Source organism: Mesoplodon bidens (genome assembly GCF_964165515.1).
Source record: "Mesoplodon bidens genome assembly, chromosome: 2".
Classification (NCBI taxonomy): domain Eukaryota; kingdom Metazoa; phylum Chordata; class Mammalia; order Artiodactyla; family Ziphiidae; genus Mesoplodon; species Mesoplodon bidens.
Genome location: NC_138177.1, coordinates 2,029,634 through 2,047,699, shown reverse-complemented (window position 1 = coordinate 2,047,699; position 18,066 = coordinate 2,029,634). Strand labels below are relative to the sequence as shown.

Sequence of the window (18,066 nt, the reverse complement as noted above, 5' to 3'; positions counted from 1 at the left end):
ACCTCTGCAAGGAGGCAGACGGGCATCTGGCTGTGCAGGGGGCCCAGTCGAGAAAGACTCCTTTTTCCTAGAGAGAAGTCTCCCTCAGTCCCGAGCTGAGCACGCACTCTATCCCTGAGCGCGCAGGACCGGGACAGAGGTCGGCTCCCCGGCGGAGGCCTCCCCTCGGCAGGTCGCGGGGAGAGGGAAGGGGGACAAAGGAAGAGAGAGCACGGTCCAGGCTCGGGCCTTGAAGCCCTGCCCCCAGAGCGCCCGGCCCGCAGCTCAGCGCCCCGGGCTCCGCTGGAGCGGCAGCGGCGGGGAGGGGGCGGCGCCGGGCGGGGCGGTATATCCAGTCCGGCGGAGGGCGGGCCCGGCAGTGCCTGGACCAGGACGCGCCGGGTGGAAGCGTCGGGAGCAGCAGCCAGGAGCCGTCTGGCGCGTGGCCGTCGCTCTGTGGGCACAGGGAGCCTCTGAGCACGAGAACAGCCCGCAGCCTCTGCCGCCCGCACGTCGCGCGCCCCGCACCTCGCACCTTGCCGCTCGCTCCCCGGGCCCGCGCCCCGCGCCCCGCGCCGCCATGAACAACTCGCCGCTCAAGACCGCCCTGGCCTACGAATGCTTCCAGGACCAGGACAACTCGACGCTGGCTCTGCCGTCCGACCAGAAGATAAAGACCGGCACGTCGGGCCAGCAGCGCGTGCAGGAGCAGGTGATGATGACCGTCAAGCGGCAGAAGTCCAGGACTTCCCAGTCGTCCACCCTGAGCCACTCCAACCGAGGTAAAGGCCGGATGCGCGCGTGGCCGGGCGGCGGGGCGCGTGGGGCGCGCGGGGCGCGCGCAGACCCCAGCAGCGCTCCCTCCCGCCGCCGGGTCCACTGAGCAGCCGCGGCCCGAGCCGCTCGGCGGCGCGCTCACGGTGTTGGGGGGTGGGGGCGCGGTGGGAGACGCAATCAGGGCCGTTCTCGGGGCCCAGGGCTTTCTGTTCCCCGGCCTGCTCCGGGGAACTGTCTCCGCGTCCTGTCTTACCCGGTCACCCGGGGTCGTGCGCCTCCCTCACCCTGCCCCATCTTGCCCGGACTTAGCTGCGGGATCCCAGTGGCTGGGGGGGGTCCGGGAGGAGGGCGGTGCGTGGCTGCCGGGCGGGCAGGGAGTCACGGAGACCCGAGTGGAGGCCCAGGAGGGGCGGGGGGCCGGGAAGGTGGCGCAGGGAGCGGACAAGCCCGTGTGACTGCGCAGCGTGGTAGCGGGAGCCTCGCACCTGGAAGAGGCATGTGTGGTTTCAAGGTTGCCCCGGGCCAGTGCGGACCCTGGGGACTGAGGCCGGGAAGGGGTCCAGGATGCCCTCTTGCCCGTGGCTGAGAGAAACCCACTTTCCCACGGGATTCGCCCTGACCCACTCAGCTTGCCTAGAAACAAGTGTCTTAGGGGCAAGTAGGGAATTCGGTGGGCAAGGCTGGGAATCCCTCGACCCCGACCCCCGGCTTGCTGGGCCCTCGTGGTGGGCACTTGTCCATCTAGGTGCCGGCCTGGCCAGCCCTCTGCCCTCCACGGTAAGGTCCCCCACCTGGGGGCGGCCAGGAGAAAGGGGTAGGACCCCTGAAACACAAGGAGGAAGGTATGATACCTGACAGGGCCCTTTGCGGAGGATTTTTAGACCAAACGCTTTCATACAAAGCATTCCCAGTGAGAATTACACACAAATCAGGGCACCTTCTATTTATTTATTTAAATGCTAATAAAGACGCTGCAGACTGCAAACCAGTACAGGTCATCCAAGATTTATTTATTGAAAAAAAGAGATATATTGATCAAGTCAGGTGTTCATGAGAGAGCGGGGAGAATGGGGGTAGTAAAGAGGGGGGGACAAAGGAGATGAATCCTCACCGATTCTCCCACACACGCGTGTGTATGCGCGCACGTGCACACACACACACACACACACCAGCTCACGATTTCAACCTCTGTGCCCCCGCCCAAGTGGCCCCTGTGTAGAGCTGAGGGGGAGAAAATGGCTGGAAAATGGAGGACTCCCCTGCACCCCAAGCCCAAAGGTCTGTGCGGCTGTGCCCCTTACCCTGGCCTGGGGCCCCTACTCCTCTCCTGCCAGACCCCCACTCAAGGTCACAGCCTCCAGAGCGCTTGCCCCCTTCCCTTTTGTTTGGTGCCTTGGTAGCTGCTTCCAGCCTTTTTTGGAAGTAGGTTTGGGAAACAAAGTGCCCCTCCTTTTGGCCACAGCCCAGTCACAGCTCAACCCAACCTCCTCTCTCCCTTGCTGAAGACTCACCTGTCCCCATCCCACTCCCGCTCCGTCTCTCGCCTGAGCTTGAGGCTCACAGCTCCAGAAAAGTCTCAGACCAGCCCCGGTGCCCCAGACACCCCCTCTAATTCCCCCCCATGGGGCGCTGGCTGAGCACTGTGCCCCTGGCCTCTCTCTTTGTGGGTGACATCCATCTCTCTTCTCTCCACTTCTCCATCCCAAGGTCCTCCGGGGGCAGCACGCAGGGGTGGACTCTGATGGCTAGTGTGTCCCTCTCTGAGAGCTGACCCTGTAAGCATGTCCCCTCTACCCTTGGCTCTGACCAGTTTCCCCAGCGGCACTGTAGCTGGGAGAGGCCGTCAGGCCACCTGCAGCTGGTGTTTCTGGTTTATCTGGCTTTGTCTCTTCGACAGCGCCACCCAAGCGTCCCCGGTTTGCTCTGTGACTGCCTCTCCCCGCTTTGGTCCCTCTTTGTCCTGTTGGTTTCACTCCATGTGTCTGGAGGGGTGATTGGCAGCTGTGAAAGGACCATGCCCCAGGCCATCCCCTTCGCCCCCTGGACAGACTCGAATTCTCTTTCAGTTGCCTGAGAGAGAAGAGCAGGTTTCTCTGGGGTCTTTGATTCTCCTGGCCCCCCGCCCTGAAGAAGGCCAGGTGTGCCCCACTGCCCGCAGAGGAGCTGCCTCTCTCTGTAGCCCACGGAGTACAGTCAGGAATCAGCCACCCAAGATCCTGGCAGTAGGAGTGTCTTTTGTTTGGAGCCGGCCTGTAGGGCTGCCTTCCATCCTGTCAGGGAGGGGCCTTGAGCCGCCGAGGGCTGCGTGTGGGACCGCATGGGAGAAGCCTGGCATGAACACCCGTCTCTGCCGTGCCCTCCCCAAAACCCGGGCCCAGACACATGGCCCACCCTGTCAGGCAGTCCCCGGTTAGGGAGGGGTTCTCTGGGGCCTGGAGACCCTGCAGGAGGAGGCTGCTCGGGACCTGCCCACCCATCTTTTCCTTAATGGGGCCCCTGAGCATTGCTGCCCACGCTTCCCGAGGATCCCCGTGGGCAGCGGGTGTAAGACCACGGGGGAAGTGGGAGGAACCCGGGGACGTGGCTGCCCAGCCGGAGATCGGGGCTGGGAAACATGACCTCCTTGCGGCGGGTGGGGAGCCCCTGCGGGGTGGACTGTGGGGTGAGGGACTGGTGCACTGTCATCTGGCCCGAGAGGAGACACTGCCATATTCATGCCCCTTATACTCCGCTTGGAATCTCTTCCTAAAGCTGAACCCAAATCTCCTCTGATCCAAGCCTGAAGCCACAGCTGCCACACACACACACACACACACACACATACACACACACACACACAGCTCGGTGGAACCAGCTGCCGTCTGCACATCACTCCAAGGAGTCCTAACCCACGCGCTTTGCCCACTGCCCCGTGAGCCAGCGTCAGCCTTGGGCCCGAGGGTTCTGTCTCCACTCTTCTCAGAAGCACCATTTCCCACCTGTGATGGTCAGAGGTGGGGGTGGGGTGCGCTGGGCAGGTGTCCTGCTCCCCGGGGCCCTCCTGGGGGCAGGCTTGTGCCCAGGGGAGCCAAGACCCCGTCTTAGGGCCCCACTGGCCAGCTCCTTGGATTCGTGGGGGGCTGTGTCTCGGCGTGATCCTCCACCCAGGGAGGTTCTGCTGTCTCTACTCTCCTGGAAGGTGTCCTGCCCTGGCCGCAGGCTGGGCACAGGTGTCTCTTCTGGGCTTATTTCCTCGGGACCAAAGCTGAGACGGGAGGAAGTACGCGGTGTCTGTGCTCAGGCTGCCCCAGCAGGGAAGCATCTTAGCTAAACTTCAAGCGGACCAGCTCTAATTTCTTCACAATGCCTCCTCTGGGAGCTGAGGGCTTAGCCAGAATTTCCACCGGCCTGTTACAACACATGCAAAAATGCCGAGTATTCCGGGGTGTTCCCCCCCCAATCCTGCTCCTTTGCTAAGCTCATTGACAGAGATTAGAAAACAAATAAACAAAACAAAAGAAATTCCTCTCCCCACACACGGAATTGTAAATATCAATAAGCCACTTGTTCCAGGTTTAAAACCCTGGGAGCTACTTCTGCAATAGGGTATGACCCCGTAGAAGTTACGTGATGTTTGAACAAAACTAAATGGAGGACTGGTTTCCATGGAAGGTAGCCTCATGTGAGGTTCTTTGTAGGCACACATCACACAGGCACGCACGTATGCACACGTATACCCACCACTGTGCACACACACACGTGTCCTCACACACACACACGTGTCCTCACACACACACGTGTCCTCACACACACACACATTCACACACAGCCCGCCTCGCAGCCTGTGCAGCGGCAGGAGTCCATCTGGTGTCAGGAGGCTTGAGTTCTCTCTGATCTGTTGCCAGCTGGTGTGTGATCTCAGGCAAGTGGCTGCCCCTCTCTGGGTCTGTGCAACCATAAGAGGTGGGGTGAGATCATCTCCAGATGTTTCACTGGAAGTAGATGTATAACTCACTGCTTCTGCAGACCGTTTCCCCAAACTGTCTGCAGCCGCAAAAAAGCTCCTCCCCTCAAGACAGGGCCCTCACGGTTTCCTTCCAGGAAGCATCAAATCACCAAAAAATATCCCCCAAAGCACTGTTCTTAAGCGTGATTACACATCGGAATAGTCTGGGAATTTTAAAGAATGCAAGCGCCTGGGTCCGGCCCCCAGAGGTTCTGGTTCAGTTAGTATGGGGACAGCGTGGGCATGTGGACTTTTAAAGGCTCCCAGGCTATTCTGATATGCAGCAAAGTTCAAGAATCCTTGTTCTCGTCCTCACCCTCCCTCACACAGAGACCCACTGTGGGGACCACCCCCATCACAGGCACACACCTCTACACACACACACACACACAGGGATGGACATCTAGTGTGGCAGTTGCTGGTGACGATGTTTTACCCTGGACCCCCCTCGGGGGACTGAGCCCAGGCCCCAGCATGCTCCTGCCCTCGGTCCAACACTTAGGCTTAGTGGTGGCCACACACAGGCCATGAGGAGGAGAAGCAGGATTCCAGCAGAGCTGGGGTTGAACACACCCCGGTGTGCTTTGGTGTTTCTGTTCTGTACACGTGCCCAGAAAAGGGCAGCGACTGTGCCCGCGTGTCAGGTGAGGTTGGGCTGAACTCCTCCCGTCCAGGCCAGGGCGGCGTGTCCACGAGCGCCCCGCCGGCCTGGGTGGAGGGCAGAACATCCCCTGCGATGTTCGAGGGGCAGGAGCTGGGCTGCGGGACGGTCCGGGGGCCCAGACATCTCTGTGCCCTCTTCCGACAGGTCTTCTTATTGTCTAACTTAAACTCCTCTTGCTGTGGGCCTCGCCCTGCTGGGCGCCCTGGATGGGAGGGATTTAGGGGGTGAAGTAAAGGCGTTTCTGAGGCCGAGAGACAGTGCGCTTCCTTTCTGAAGCTTTTCGTGCTAAGGAACAGGTGTAAGTGCAGAAGCAGCTAGAAGAGGCAGGAGCCTTGTGAGAGGCAGGTTCACAGACACCCCTTTCTGTGAGGGCCTGTGGCTAGCAGGGACGGGGGTGTGGGGAGAGGCGTTTCGGGCAACCTCTGCCCCTGGGACAGCCCTTCGGCCAGGCTGGCCAGGGTCCCGAGGGCCTTCTCCAGGTGGAGTCTGGTCCTGGGTCGGGGTGGGTGGAGAAGGCCCCCAGCAGACACACACACAGAATGTACAGCACAGAGTGTGTCGAGCGGGTAGACCGAGTGCTGACACGGCTCCGAGGGAGAGTTGGGGCGCCGGGGTGGGAGGTGGGAGGTGAGTCTTCTCCAGGAGGAGCTGGTTTTGTGCAGGGTTTGGGCTCCAGGGAGAGGCTTGGCTGAGAAGGAAAGCAGGAATGTTTCAGGCGTGGCGGGTGTGACCCATGGAAAGCTTGGGGGTGGAAGGATGAGTCATCCCTGCGAAGGCTCACCCGTCCCAGGGGGGAAGGAATCCCGGGGGTCCTGACAAAGGGCTGCCCAGTGACACAGGGAGATTCAGGCGGCCGTGCAAGGCCGAAGGGAAGGGGCGCCGGGGTGCTGCCGTGGGCAGGGTGGGTTTTCTGAGATGGCTTGTCACCCGGAGCAGTGACCCTCAGTGAGGCTTGCAGCGAAGGGAGCGGCTGGCGATGCTGGTCCACAGGGAAGGCAGACCTTTGCTCTCTGACCCCGGGCTTCTGTGGGAGGGCAGATGCCTCGAGGCAGACACACAGTTGGGCCACACGGACAGGCCCATGGGCCCTTCCAGCGACGACAGCGGGTGCAGTGCTCCCAGGGAGGTGGGGTGACTGTGGGGCAAGCTGGTGCTGGGACCCCCCTCCCTTCCCACCCCTGGACCAAGAATCCTCCCTGAGAATATAGCCTTGGGCGTTCTGGCTCCAGTCTCTCCCCGGTTCACCTACCCTCGAGGGACCTCTTTGGATGGGAGGGGGACCTGGTTGAGTGGAGGCAAGGACCCCAGTCCCCTGCTGCGGTTATGGGGACACTGAGCCTCAAGGCACCAGAGCTGGGCAGGGGGACCGTACCTCACCGTACCCTGCACTGAGAGGACAAGCAGCCTGGGGCACGGGGACCAGGTGGGGGTCATCAGGAAAGGCTTCCTAGAAGTGACATCCAGAGAGGTCAAGGGGCCCGTGGAGAAGTGCAGGCCGTCAGAGCTGTCCCGTCACTCTCAGTGAGAAGCTCCATGTTCTTCCTCCTGAACTTGACTCTCAGAGGGTGGTACTTCCCAACCAGAGACCCCCCCAGGGTCAGGAGAGGGAGCGCTCGCTTCTGCTGTGGGAGCAACAGTCTCACAAATGACGTGCCTCCCGCCTGCACCCCTTCGGGTATCTGGCACACTGCAAGGTGTGACTGCAAGCGTGTAAGGTCTCTGGACTCCCCACCCTCGAAGCCTCGGCCCAAGGGCAGCTGCCTCCTGCCAGAGAAGCAGTGCTGGCTGGTGTGATGGCAGCCACATTCTCACAAGGAGGCCAAGCCAAGCAGCTCACGGTGGGAGTCAGGTAGTTTGACCCCCAGTTGCAGGTGATCTTGGGGAGATGCCTTCAGGAGTTGCCTGGAAGGGCCTGGAGGCCTTGGCCCAACCAGAAGTGAGAGTTACAACCCACACCTGTCATCACCACAGTCCCCCCTGGGTCACAGGGACTGGCCTTGGGATGATAGGGTACTCCAGAGGTCATCTGCCTCCACGGCAGAGAACTCCCCACCTGTCACACACAGGAGAATGAGAGGGAGGCGGGCAGGTGCAGGGTGTCGGGGAGGACATGCTTCACCTGATGACCAAGAGGGCGAGTGACATCACTGCTGACAGACTCCTTCCCGAGCAGGGCGGAGGCTCCGTGGGAGCCTGCCCTCCACGGAGCCTGCTGGGGACGCCTCTCCCAGAACTCTGTGTCTGTCACCACCCCAGATTTTCCATCCAAAGCAGCTGGCTGACCCACGCTTGCCCTTGAGTGAGAAATCCCTGCCCAAGTGAACCCTGCCCTGCCCTGCCCTGCCCTGGAAGGGATGTCAGGAGTGGGCTGGACGGAGGGGAGAAGGACGGGACGCTGGCTGTCGGCCACCGGGGTTCCTGGCTGCGGCCCCTTTTCTCGGTGAGAGCGAGTTCTGGGGGTCCACGCCCATGAGGTTGCCTCCAGACCCTCCTGACGAAGGCAGCTTTTCCAGAGCTTCTGGAGAAAGGAAGAGGCACGAGCTGCCTGCATACAGCAGGGAGCTTGGAGTAATTCAGAGCCTCAGGGGTGTCCCTTCTGGAGCCAGGCCTGGGCCTGGGGCTTTCTGGGGTGGGGACACCTCTGGGGGACCCTGAGCCGGGCAGCAAAGGAGGTGGTGATGTAGCCTTTGATGCCCAGACTTCCTCCTTGCTGAGCCCTGTTTCTAGAGAAGAGAGGTCAGGCTTCTCTGAATGGCGTCAGGCACAAGTCACTATAATCACACAACCACGCGACCTTGAGGTACAGAGATGCCACACCCCTCTTTCTATAGAAGAGGAAGCCGAGGCCCAGAGAAGGCAAGTGCCTTGCCCAAATGCCAGAGCCAGGACCAATTCCAACACCACTAGGCGCCCAGGGCAGGGGGTCTCTGCCACAGCCGGCAGCCCCCGTGGCCAGTTGATCCTCCATGATGGGGGGCATGGAGAATCAGGGGCACTGCCCCTCCTGTGAGCTGTTGGGGGTCACAGGAGGTGGCACCAGGCAGGGACATCGGCCACAACCCAAAGCTGCCCCTCTGCTCTGTCTTCTCCCCCCAGCTCGGATGCTGCAGCGCCCACCCCCAAAGGCTTGGGAATCTGAGGGGGCACAGCCGATGGGGAGGGGTGAATTGAGCCAGGTGGGATCCCGGCCGGACCCTTGCCCTGATGCTGGGGTCAACCCCCTCTCCCTGGATCGACTTTCCCCAGGGGCCATCGCTTAGTAAGAGTGTAGCACCACCCTTGCTCCGGATGCCCAGGCCATGGGGCCATGGTTCCTAGTCTAGGAAATGGGGTACCAGGCAGGATGTGACCTGGGATACGGACAGCAGGACAGCCTCTTGGGCGGGGCCCGGTTGCACGTTTTGAACTTGGGTTTACAGACGGTTGCGATTCAGTGTCTGTGGCCGAGGAAGGAAGGCAGCCTCGGCACGGGACACGGTGTGAGCAAAGCCCCGGGCAGGTCACTGTCAGCCACGCTTCAAGGGCAGCAGGACAGCAGGCAGAACTGGGCTGTCCTTTCGGGTACCCAGCCATCCGGTGAACGAGCCTAGCATCCAGGCTGCCTTCTGAAATCCAAAGCCACTTTACCCTTAATAATTGTAATGACACTGTGTCCTCCCCGGAGCCTGTCATCTGTGGGCCCCCAAGCACTCGGAGAACAGTTAATTAATCCTCACCGGGCATTTGAGGTTGGTGGCCGCTCCCCCTGCAGCAGCTGGGGCACCTGGGAGATGCAGGAGGGGGGCGGAAAGCTGGGCTCGGGGACCAGAGTCCCGCGTGGCGTTGGCCCCGGACCCTCCGGAGCTACCCTGCGGCCCTGAGGCTCTGGAGCTGCATGTGGAGCTCCGGGCTGTCGTCCATGAGTGGGAAGGCCGTCCTTGTGGCACTCGGAGTTGTGATTCCCTGGACCGGGCCGACGGGGGCCTGAGGCCCTCCAGGCCAACTCGTGACCTGTGGGTGTCAGCCCACCCCCGGCCACAGGGGTAGACCCCCAGGAAGGGGTCGGCCGAGGCCCTCGGAGCTGACCCTGCAGCCATCTGGCTGTGGAGGGGCGGGTGGAGAGAGGGGGAAGACGAGCAGAAGGCCGGTTCCCCGTCCTCCTCCTCCAAGGCCTCAGCCCTGGTCTCCTCCGAGGGCCGCAGGGCACCAGATGCAGAGGGGACGCCGTGGGCAGGAGGGCTGTGGGGAGCGAATGGCCTAACCGCTGCCCTTGTCCTAAAGGTTCCATGTATGATGGCCTGGCCGACAATTACAACAGCTGCGGGACCACCGGCCGGACCAGCTACTACGCGAAGTTCCTGGCGGGGAACGGCTCGTGGGGCTATCCGGTAAGGAGCTGCTTCCCGCAGGGCGTGGGTTCAGGCTTTGTGGAGGAGAAGGCGTGTCCTGGTTGCCAAGACAGCGATGCGGGGTGGGAAGGGTCCCTGAGGGGAGGCCCCCCAGCTCTGACCGGGTCCGTCTGCTTGGCCATCATTTCACACGTGGCTCTTACAGCAGCCTCCTGTCTGACTGGATATTTCTGAATGTCTCAGATGAGAACATTTTAGAAAAAGCATAAAGAAAACATCATATTTTTTTAAAAGTCCATTTCCCAATATATCTGATTTGATCATAGATTTGAAAGAAGTTTGAATTCTTATGGTCCAGTCATGTATAGATTAGATGTTTCTAGAAAAATCCCAAAGGGACCCTCTCCTCAGTATGTGCTGATGACCAAGGATGTGTGCCCACGGGGGAATGTGGCTTGAGTTTGTAAGTTGGACAAACCCACGTTCAGATTCTAGCTGTGTTACTGCTGAGCATGTGACCTTGGGCGAGATTCTTCTACCTCTGGGTCTCAGTTCCCCTACATGTAAAATGGATATAACAAAGTCTACCTCTGGGGATTCTTGTCAGGACTAAACGAAATAATGTGCATTAAAAAAAAACCTGATTGGGCTTCCCTGGTGGAGCAGTGGTTGAGAGTCTGCCTGCCGATGTAGGAGACACGGGTTCGTGCCCCGGTCTGGGAGGATCCCACATGCCGCGGAGCGGCTGGGCCCGTGAGCCATGGCCGCTGAGCCTGCGCACAAGGAGCCTGTGCTCCGCAACGGGAGAGGCCGCAACAGTGAGAGAGGCCCGTGTACCGCAAAAAAAAGAAAAAGAAAAAAACCTTATTATAATCATTCTTAAGAATTTTTTTTAAAAATTAGCATGAGTAGAGATTATCCTAGATCCTTTAATCCTGGCCCTGTCACTGTGTTTCTGTGTGATCTCATCCCGCCATGCCCATCCACCCATTACTGAACAAATATCTCTTTAGCCCTAACTCTCCACCAAGCCCCAAGGCAGGTGCCCTGGTTCAGCCATACAAGCCCACGCAGGAGTTTTCTCCTACTCCACAATCGGGGTGTTGGGCTAGGTGACACCCAGGTTTTCTCCCAGTCTGCAAATTCTGTGACTTTCCTTTAGTTTTGCTAATTTCAACATTAGCCTGTATTGTTCTGGAAATTCTTCTGTGAGGCCCTTCAGGCCTGTGCAGCTGGGGATAAAGACTGCTTCTCCATGGGACTCTGGGCTCCGTCTGCTTGGGCCTCAGGTTTTAGCAGCTTTTGCTTTGAGTCCACATTGTTCACAGATGTCAGGGTCCCGGGCAAGAGAGAGGTGGGAGGTTTATGAGTTAGGTGTTCTTTGTCATCCGCTTGATTCCTTCCTACCTGCGTTCTTACTGGGGCTGATTTGGGAGGATTTGTCTCTCTTGCATGCTACAGGTTTAACTAGGTTTGCTGTGAATTTATTTCCCTCCCTTTTTCCTGATTCTTGATGTCAGTTGATACCCTCAGTGCTGATAACTGATAAATACAGTTGACTGAGCCCAGTAGGCTGGCAGACCAGACATAGATGTGAGTAAAGGGCTTTGACAGAAAGACTGATGACCAGGCAGAATCTGAGAAGATGACTTCGTAATGCCGTGAAAAGGATTAGGAGAGACCCAAGGAGGGCAGGTCCCAGGATGGGACCAGCAGTCAGATGAGTAATCATGCTGACTGCGCAGATGTTATGTGTCTTTACAACGTTGCGTTGCCCAATCAGAACTTGGCGCTTGGGTTCCCGCCCTGGGCCTGCTGCTCTCTGGCTCTGTGACTTTAGATCAAGCTCTGATTTCTCTGGGTATCAGTGTTCTCTGCGCGTGCTTCACCTCCACTCAGGGGTTGACGTGTTAAATTAACCGGGACGTGTCATCAGATGGGCAGTGAGGGGTTATTACATGTGGAGATGTGTAACCAGGACCTGCAGGGAACTCGTTCTGAGGGCCTTCTTGGGAGAACCTGTGTGCAGCTGGGTTGAGCACTGCTTCTGGTCCATTAACTCGATCCTCACCAGCTCCCAGCTGCCCTTACGCCCTCCCTGTGACTGTTTTCTGACGCCCGGTGAGAATTCCTTCCTTTCCCGAACCCCAAGGCCCAGCCCTCCTCGCTCCTTCTCTCTGCCGGCGGGATTTCAGAGTGACTCAGTCAGGAGCTGCCTGGGCGCGTCCCAGCTCGCTTAGCTCAGGAGGGGCTGTGGGACACGGGGATTTGGTGGAGGGAGGGGGATGGGTGGGAGGATTGATGCTGGAGCCGAGCACGTCAGCCATGATGGCAGAACCGCTAGTCAGGACTTAGGGGAAGGGGGGCAGGGGGCAAGGCAATAGAGGTGCCATGGGATTTTCCCAGGGATGGCATAGCTGAGCCAGGGGAGTTCAGTGCCCCCGCTCCCAAGAAACCAGCGCAGAGGGCAGGGGGAGGGAACAGGACACGCGGACCCTCCTCAGAGGAGCCTCCGTCTGCCCTGGGAGGACCGCAGACAAATCGAACGCAGGTGTCGGTTGCTGAGCTGGAGGACTCCAGCTGTGCTGCTGTTGTTTCTGGAACCTCTAAAAAAATTTTTTTTATAAAATATAATTGTTGTTAGTGCCACTTTAGGGGCCATCTAAGAAAACCAGCCCCATTTCTGTGTTGTCAGGACCTGTGTTTGAGCAGAAATGATATTAAGCCCTCTGAGAGCCTCACTCCTCGGATTTGTCTTCAGTTTCAAATATCCAATCAACTTCAAGTAACAAAGATTGGTCACCACTGACTGTATATTTTATTTAAATAGGCAAAGGATCTGTGGGCACTTCCACAAAGAAAGTTCTAAAAATGTCTAAAAAGCAGGGGTGTTACCTTATGATTTTACCTTATATTCTATTTCAGCAATCGTCTTCTAATTTAAAAAAGCAGATGAGATATATCTCATCATGCTCTCTATAGTCTATGATCCCTTATATCACAAGATAAGAAAATTGAATATAGACGGTCTTGTAATAGAATGAAACAAAGTCAGTCTGACACACAAAAAGCATCAAGGGACTTAAGGAAGAGAAGAACCGGTCCCAAGAAAGTCGTTGGCCAGTCGTTCTCTGTTCTCTTCTGGCCGCTCCAGCCTCCTGGTCCTCGGAGACCTTACCTGCTTGTCAGCATCCCTGGAGCCCAGAAGCCCAGGGAGGAGCAGGGGCGCTGGGGCCAAGGGTGGGGCACGTCCAGCCCCGTTTCTCAGATGAGCAGACTCAGCTCTCCTGTCCCAGCTCTCAGAACCAGACTCGGGGACTATTAGAGACCAGCAAGGTTGGCATTTCATAGTTGAGGACACTCAGGCCCAGCAAGGACGGGTCACACGGCTGGTTAACGGGAGAGCACACGAGACCCCTGGCCTCCTAACTCCTAACCTGATGGAGTTTCCTTTCATCGCTCCAGACACTTGCGCTCTTTTGTTGGTCATTTTATGGGATGTTTTCTGGCGTTTTTTTTTTTTTTTCAGTCTCAATATTTTAACACGATAACATGTTCTGGGGGCTTGGAACAGACGCATGAGTCCGGATCCCTTCACTTCCTCCCTTCCGTCCCCCAGCCAAGCCTCCTCTTTCCTTGGTGAGTCAGCCTCACACAAGAGATGCGGGGCAGGGGCCCCTTTTTCCTTCCTACACTCAAGCTGGAGCCACTCAGCTGTGGGGGTCAGGGTGGGCTACCAAGTAAAACATAAAGAAATGCAATATTTGCGACATACTGATCCTACAATGTTATTTGTTGTTTACCTGATATTCAAATGTAACTGGGTGTCCTGCCTTTTTATTTGCTGGATCTGGCGTTCCCCAGGTCAGGGTGTATTTCCACTCATTCCCTGTAATAAAAACAAGACTCCCTAAGTGCCCCTCTCCTAGGTTGGGGACCCAGGCACGATTACTTTAGGGGAGCAAAGGGAGGCTGACGGCCCCCCTGAGGTCCTTGTACGGGGCACTTTGACCACGTCCCCTGGGTCGGCTGACAGCAGGTTGAGGGAGGAGGGGGCAGGGAGCACTGAAGGCACAGCCCTTCCGTTCCAAAGCTGAACATGGGCTTCTGTCACGTGGGTTTGTGCTGGATGAAGTTGCGGCAGGTGGACATTTCAGCTTCCAGGGAAGGTTCTGGATTAAGAGGAGGGTCTCCTTTTCTACCGCCTCCAGCCCCGAATGGTTTTCCTATTTACAAATCGAGAAGCACATCTAGAGCGCTTACGTCCCTCTGGGCGTCACGTGGAGTGAAATGTGCTTTGGTTATGGACGGGCCGAGAGCGTCTTGCCGGGAGCCGATCCCATGCGTGCAGCAGCTGCCAGGCAGTCTGGGCCAGGGTATCCCGTGGGGGCATCGTGCTGAATCCCTTCGCCGTGCTCAGTTACACCAGCCCAGCGCTCGGGGCGGGGGCAGGCCAAGACTCCCCAGGAGAATGGCCAGAGGAAATTCTGCCTTCATCCTGGTCACTGACCCCATTTCTCTACTTTAATCCAGGGTTAAGGGAATTTCCTTGTGGTCCAGTGGTTAGGATTCCGAGCTGCCACTGCGGGGGGCACGGGTTCAATCCCTAGTCGGGGAACTGAGATCCTGCATGCCGCACGGGGAGGCTAAAAAAAAAAAATTATTAAAAACAAAATCCAGGATTTGGTAGCAAATCTTCCTCCCAGCCTCTTCTCAGCTGTACTTGCTTAACCGATGTGTCAGTATTTGATGATCCCATCACGACAGGGTCTCCTGGACCACGTGCTGGGGACCCTCTCCCTGAGGGGGACTGGTCCTGCCCACCCCAGACCCAGAGACACCTGGGTGGCCCTCTTCTGTAGATGAGAGGGCTGAGGCTGTGCACAGCTCCGTGGGGCATGGGAACCCAGGCTCTAGTGAGCCACGTGTGTGCAGGGTCTGCAGGCGGCAGGGCCCAAGGCCGAGGGGCTGCCGGAGAGAAAACAGCAGGACTCTAGCCCTTGAAGCAGAGAAAGGTCCCAATAAACACAGACCCCTCCCATGGCAGGTGGTGTGGAGGGACCAGCCCTGGGCCCTCAGCTGGCTGGATGACCCTCGGCAAATTCTTAACCTCAGCTGCTTGCCCATCTCTGAAATAGGTGAGAATTCCTATCTCATAGGGCAGTTGGGGCTGCAGACAGGACACGCCCGATCGGGTAGGAGGCCTGGATTCTGGGCTCAGCTTGGTTGCTGCAAGCGGGGGGAAGGACCTGGGGGGTCTTCACGTCCTGAGACCTTTTCTCATCCACGGAGCAAGGCTGTTAGACTAGACCTAGCCAAGGACTCCTTCAGCCCCGACTTTTCAGGGTGCTGTGCGGCTCGAGGGCTTCCTCTGGACGGCGGCGGGACCCACAGCCTGGGGCTCACAGCGGTCTCCGGGGCCTGCAGGTGGGTGAGGGCTTCCGCATGACCTCCCCGCTTTCATCTGGGCACCTCCAGGCCCCGGGGAAACGGCAGGTAATTAGCCCTTGCAGCAGGATGGAGAGCTGGGAGTCCCTCATTGCCTTTAGCTTTACAGAGGGGAGGTGGGCCTCCCCGCCTCCTGCCCTGCTCCCCTCTCTAAGCTGGGTTCTCTGGCGGTGCCTGCCGGGCCTGGTCTGTTTGGAAAGTCTGGGGAGAGAAAGATGGAGGGGACGCGAGATCCTGCCCCGCGAGGAGGGAGTGATCCTCGTGCCTGCCAGCCCGGCGTCCCCCTGCCAGCAGTGACTCACCCCCACCTAGCCCCGCGGCCCCCAGGCTCTCGCCCAACGAGGATGCTGCTGCCGAGGGACAGAATTTGTCCGAGAGAGGAGGAGGCGAGGGAGTGGGGGCCGCGGGGCAGCCCCCCGCCCCCCGCCCGGGCTCCCTCCCTGTAGGAGCAGCGCCCGGCTGGGCATCACTGAGGCTGGAGACATCCCCTCTGTTCAAACTCATACGCCCACGTCAGGGTGTCTCTTGGAGTGACCATGTGTATGGGGTAGCCCTGCTTTCTGTGCCGGACGATCCTGCTGCCCCCGGGCCGGAGCCTCCTTCTGGGCTGCTTTTCACCGAGGGCTGACTCTAGCCTCTCGGAGAGGCTGCTCTTCCTGGCTCAGATCTGGGGGGACAGGGACTCTTTAGAGGCCAGGGGTGAGGTGGAGGGAAGGCCACTGGCCTGGGCGTGGGGCTCCCCAGCACTGCCCAGCGACCGCTGCTGGCCCTGCATCCCTGCCGGGCCCCAGGTGCACCATCAGACTGGCTCCTCGGCTCTGGCGTCCTGTGTTGTGTGTCCTCCCTGGGGGGAGAGAAGTCGGCACCGCGCTTGTGAAGGGAGAGGACCCGGCCCACAGATCAATGCAAGCGGAGTCCCAGGACTGGCTGCAGGCAGGGAGCTGGGACCGTAGCCCCCGGGCCGTCCTTTGTGAGTGCTCACAAGGCACAGGCATCGCTCCGACAAGGGCAGCTCCAGAGGCCAGGCCCAGGAGAAGGCAGTCACCTGTCACTGTCCCAGTTGGTGGACCCTTGTGGGGGAGGGAGGCAGGCACTTGGTCGCAATGTCCAGAGAGACGTGTCCGTGCAGGGGACTCAGTGTGACCACTGTGTGGTTGGTGGGTGGGAGCATTGGGCTTTGCCAGCCCTGGACAGTCTGCAGGGGCCCCTCCCAGATGGGCTCGGGAAGGAGTTCCCCCTCCTCTGAGGGAGGACCGAGCCTGGTTTTACGTCTTCCTTTGGCTTTAATCCACCTGTCACTTCCGGTCAGCGTCTTTCCCCAAGAAGGAGGCTCCCCCGTGATCTGCCTTTGTTCTCACCTTCCTTCTCACACACATGTCACAGTAGAGCCGCTGAAACTTTAGAGGGAAGATTTGAAGAATCAAGGGCAATTGCAAACTTCTTTATTTCGCTCCAGAAGAAAATTAGTGAGTTTTAGTTTTGCCTTTTTTTTTTTTTTTTTAAACTCCTGACAAGAACTAATCGTCCGAGCCAACAAGACTTTAAAGCCCTAACACTCTAGTTAAAAACAACTAACAGGGGACTTCCCTGGTGGCGCAGTGGTTAAGAATCCGCCTGCCAATGCAGGGGACATGGGTTCGAGCCCTGGTCCAGAAAGATCCCACATGCCGTGGGGCAACTAAGCCCGTGCGCCGCAACTGCTGAGCCTGCACTCTAGAGCCCGCGAGCCGCAACTACTGAGCCTACGAGGCGCAAGTACTGAAGCCCGCATGCCTAGAGCCCGTGCTCCGCAACAAGAGAAGCCACTGCAATGAGAAGCACGTGCACCGCAGTGAAGCGTAGCCCCCGCTCGCCGCAATTAGAGAAAGCCTGCGCGCAGCAACAAAGACCCAACTCAGCCAAAAATAAAGAAAGAAATTTATTTAAAAGGAAACAACAACAACTAACAGACGAGACACCGGCGTGAGAGAGGGTGTGATGAAACGCAGGGGTTAGCAGCATGAGCTCCTTAACCCTCTCCGGGCCTCAGTCTCCTGGTCTGTCATCGGCGGGTGGGACCAGGTGACCACCCAGCCTTCTTCCCTAGCACCAGCCCTGGTCCCCAGGGTCCTGGAGGTTTGGGGACGGAGCCCTGGGGTGCTGGGTTAGCAGGCAAGTGCCGGCTTTGCCAGGACCACCACCTTCATGTTTGGGGGGCTGTCGGTGGGAGGAAGTCCAATCCTCAGAATCCCTTGAATTATGGAGCGGTTTGAACGTATACAAGGTAATCCTGTTTCCACTTCCCGACCTGATCCTTCCACCTTTGTGAGATCTGGACGGGTGAACTGGTTCCTGTTATTCCGATTTTATCAACAGGGAAGTCAGGCTACAGAGAAGTGCGGGGGCTTGCCCGGGAGGTCCCTCACCGGTACAGGGCAGAAGTGGGTCCAGAGCCCAGTCAGCTCCGCGTGGGCTGTCGGGGGACACGAGGAGGAGGAGGAAGGGTCAGGACCTTGTCTCCTGCCCGGCGGGCAAGGGCTCCAGAGCCCGGAGGAAGGAGGGGCCCTGAAGGAGGCCGCCAAAACAAAGCCCTGGGCAGGTCCTCCAGTGCCTCTGTTTTGATTGCAGCTGCCTTTTGTCACGGGCTCCGCTGACAAATGCAGCAGCCTTTCCCATAGGTGGATGAGGACCTCACCCCTCCCTAGGGTGGGGCTCAGCCGCCCCCCCCCCAGGGCCCCGCCCTGGCATGCCGCTACCAAGGACTTCCAGCCGCAGGAGAGCAAACTTAGCTGAAAATGAAAATCCAGTGGGGCGGGGGTTGGGGGAGAAGGTGGAGACACAGCTGGGGAGGGACGCAGCTTTGGGGGCTCTAGCAGGGGGCACCCCGCGCACACACCTGCACAAGG

General features: G+C 58.8%; 1 protein-coding gene across 1 annotated transcript in view; it reads left to right on the top strand.

The window, feature by feature from the left end:
- The first annotated feature begins 374 nt into the window (after window positions 1–374).
- The window catches only part of PKP1 (plakophilin 1), a 43,536-nt gene continuing 25,844 nt past the window's right edge, over window positions 375–18,066 (top strand). The window contains exons 1-2 of the mRNA XM_081225418.1: window positions 375–761; window positions 9,666–9,772. Of these exons, the coding sequence (XP_081081544.1) occupies window positions 560–761; window positions 9,666–9,772 (309 nt within the window). The 5' untranslated portion in view covers window positions 375–559. The remainder of the gene's footprint in view (window positions 762–9,665; window positions 9,773–18,066) is intronic.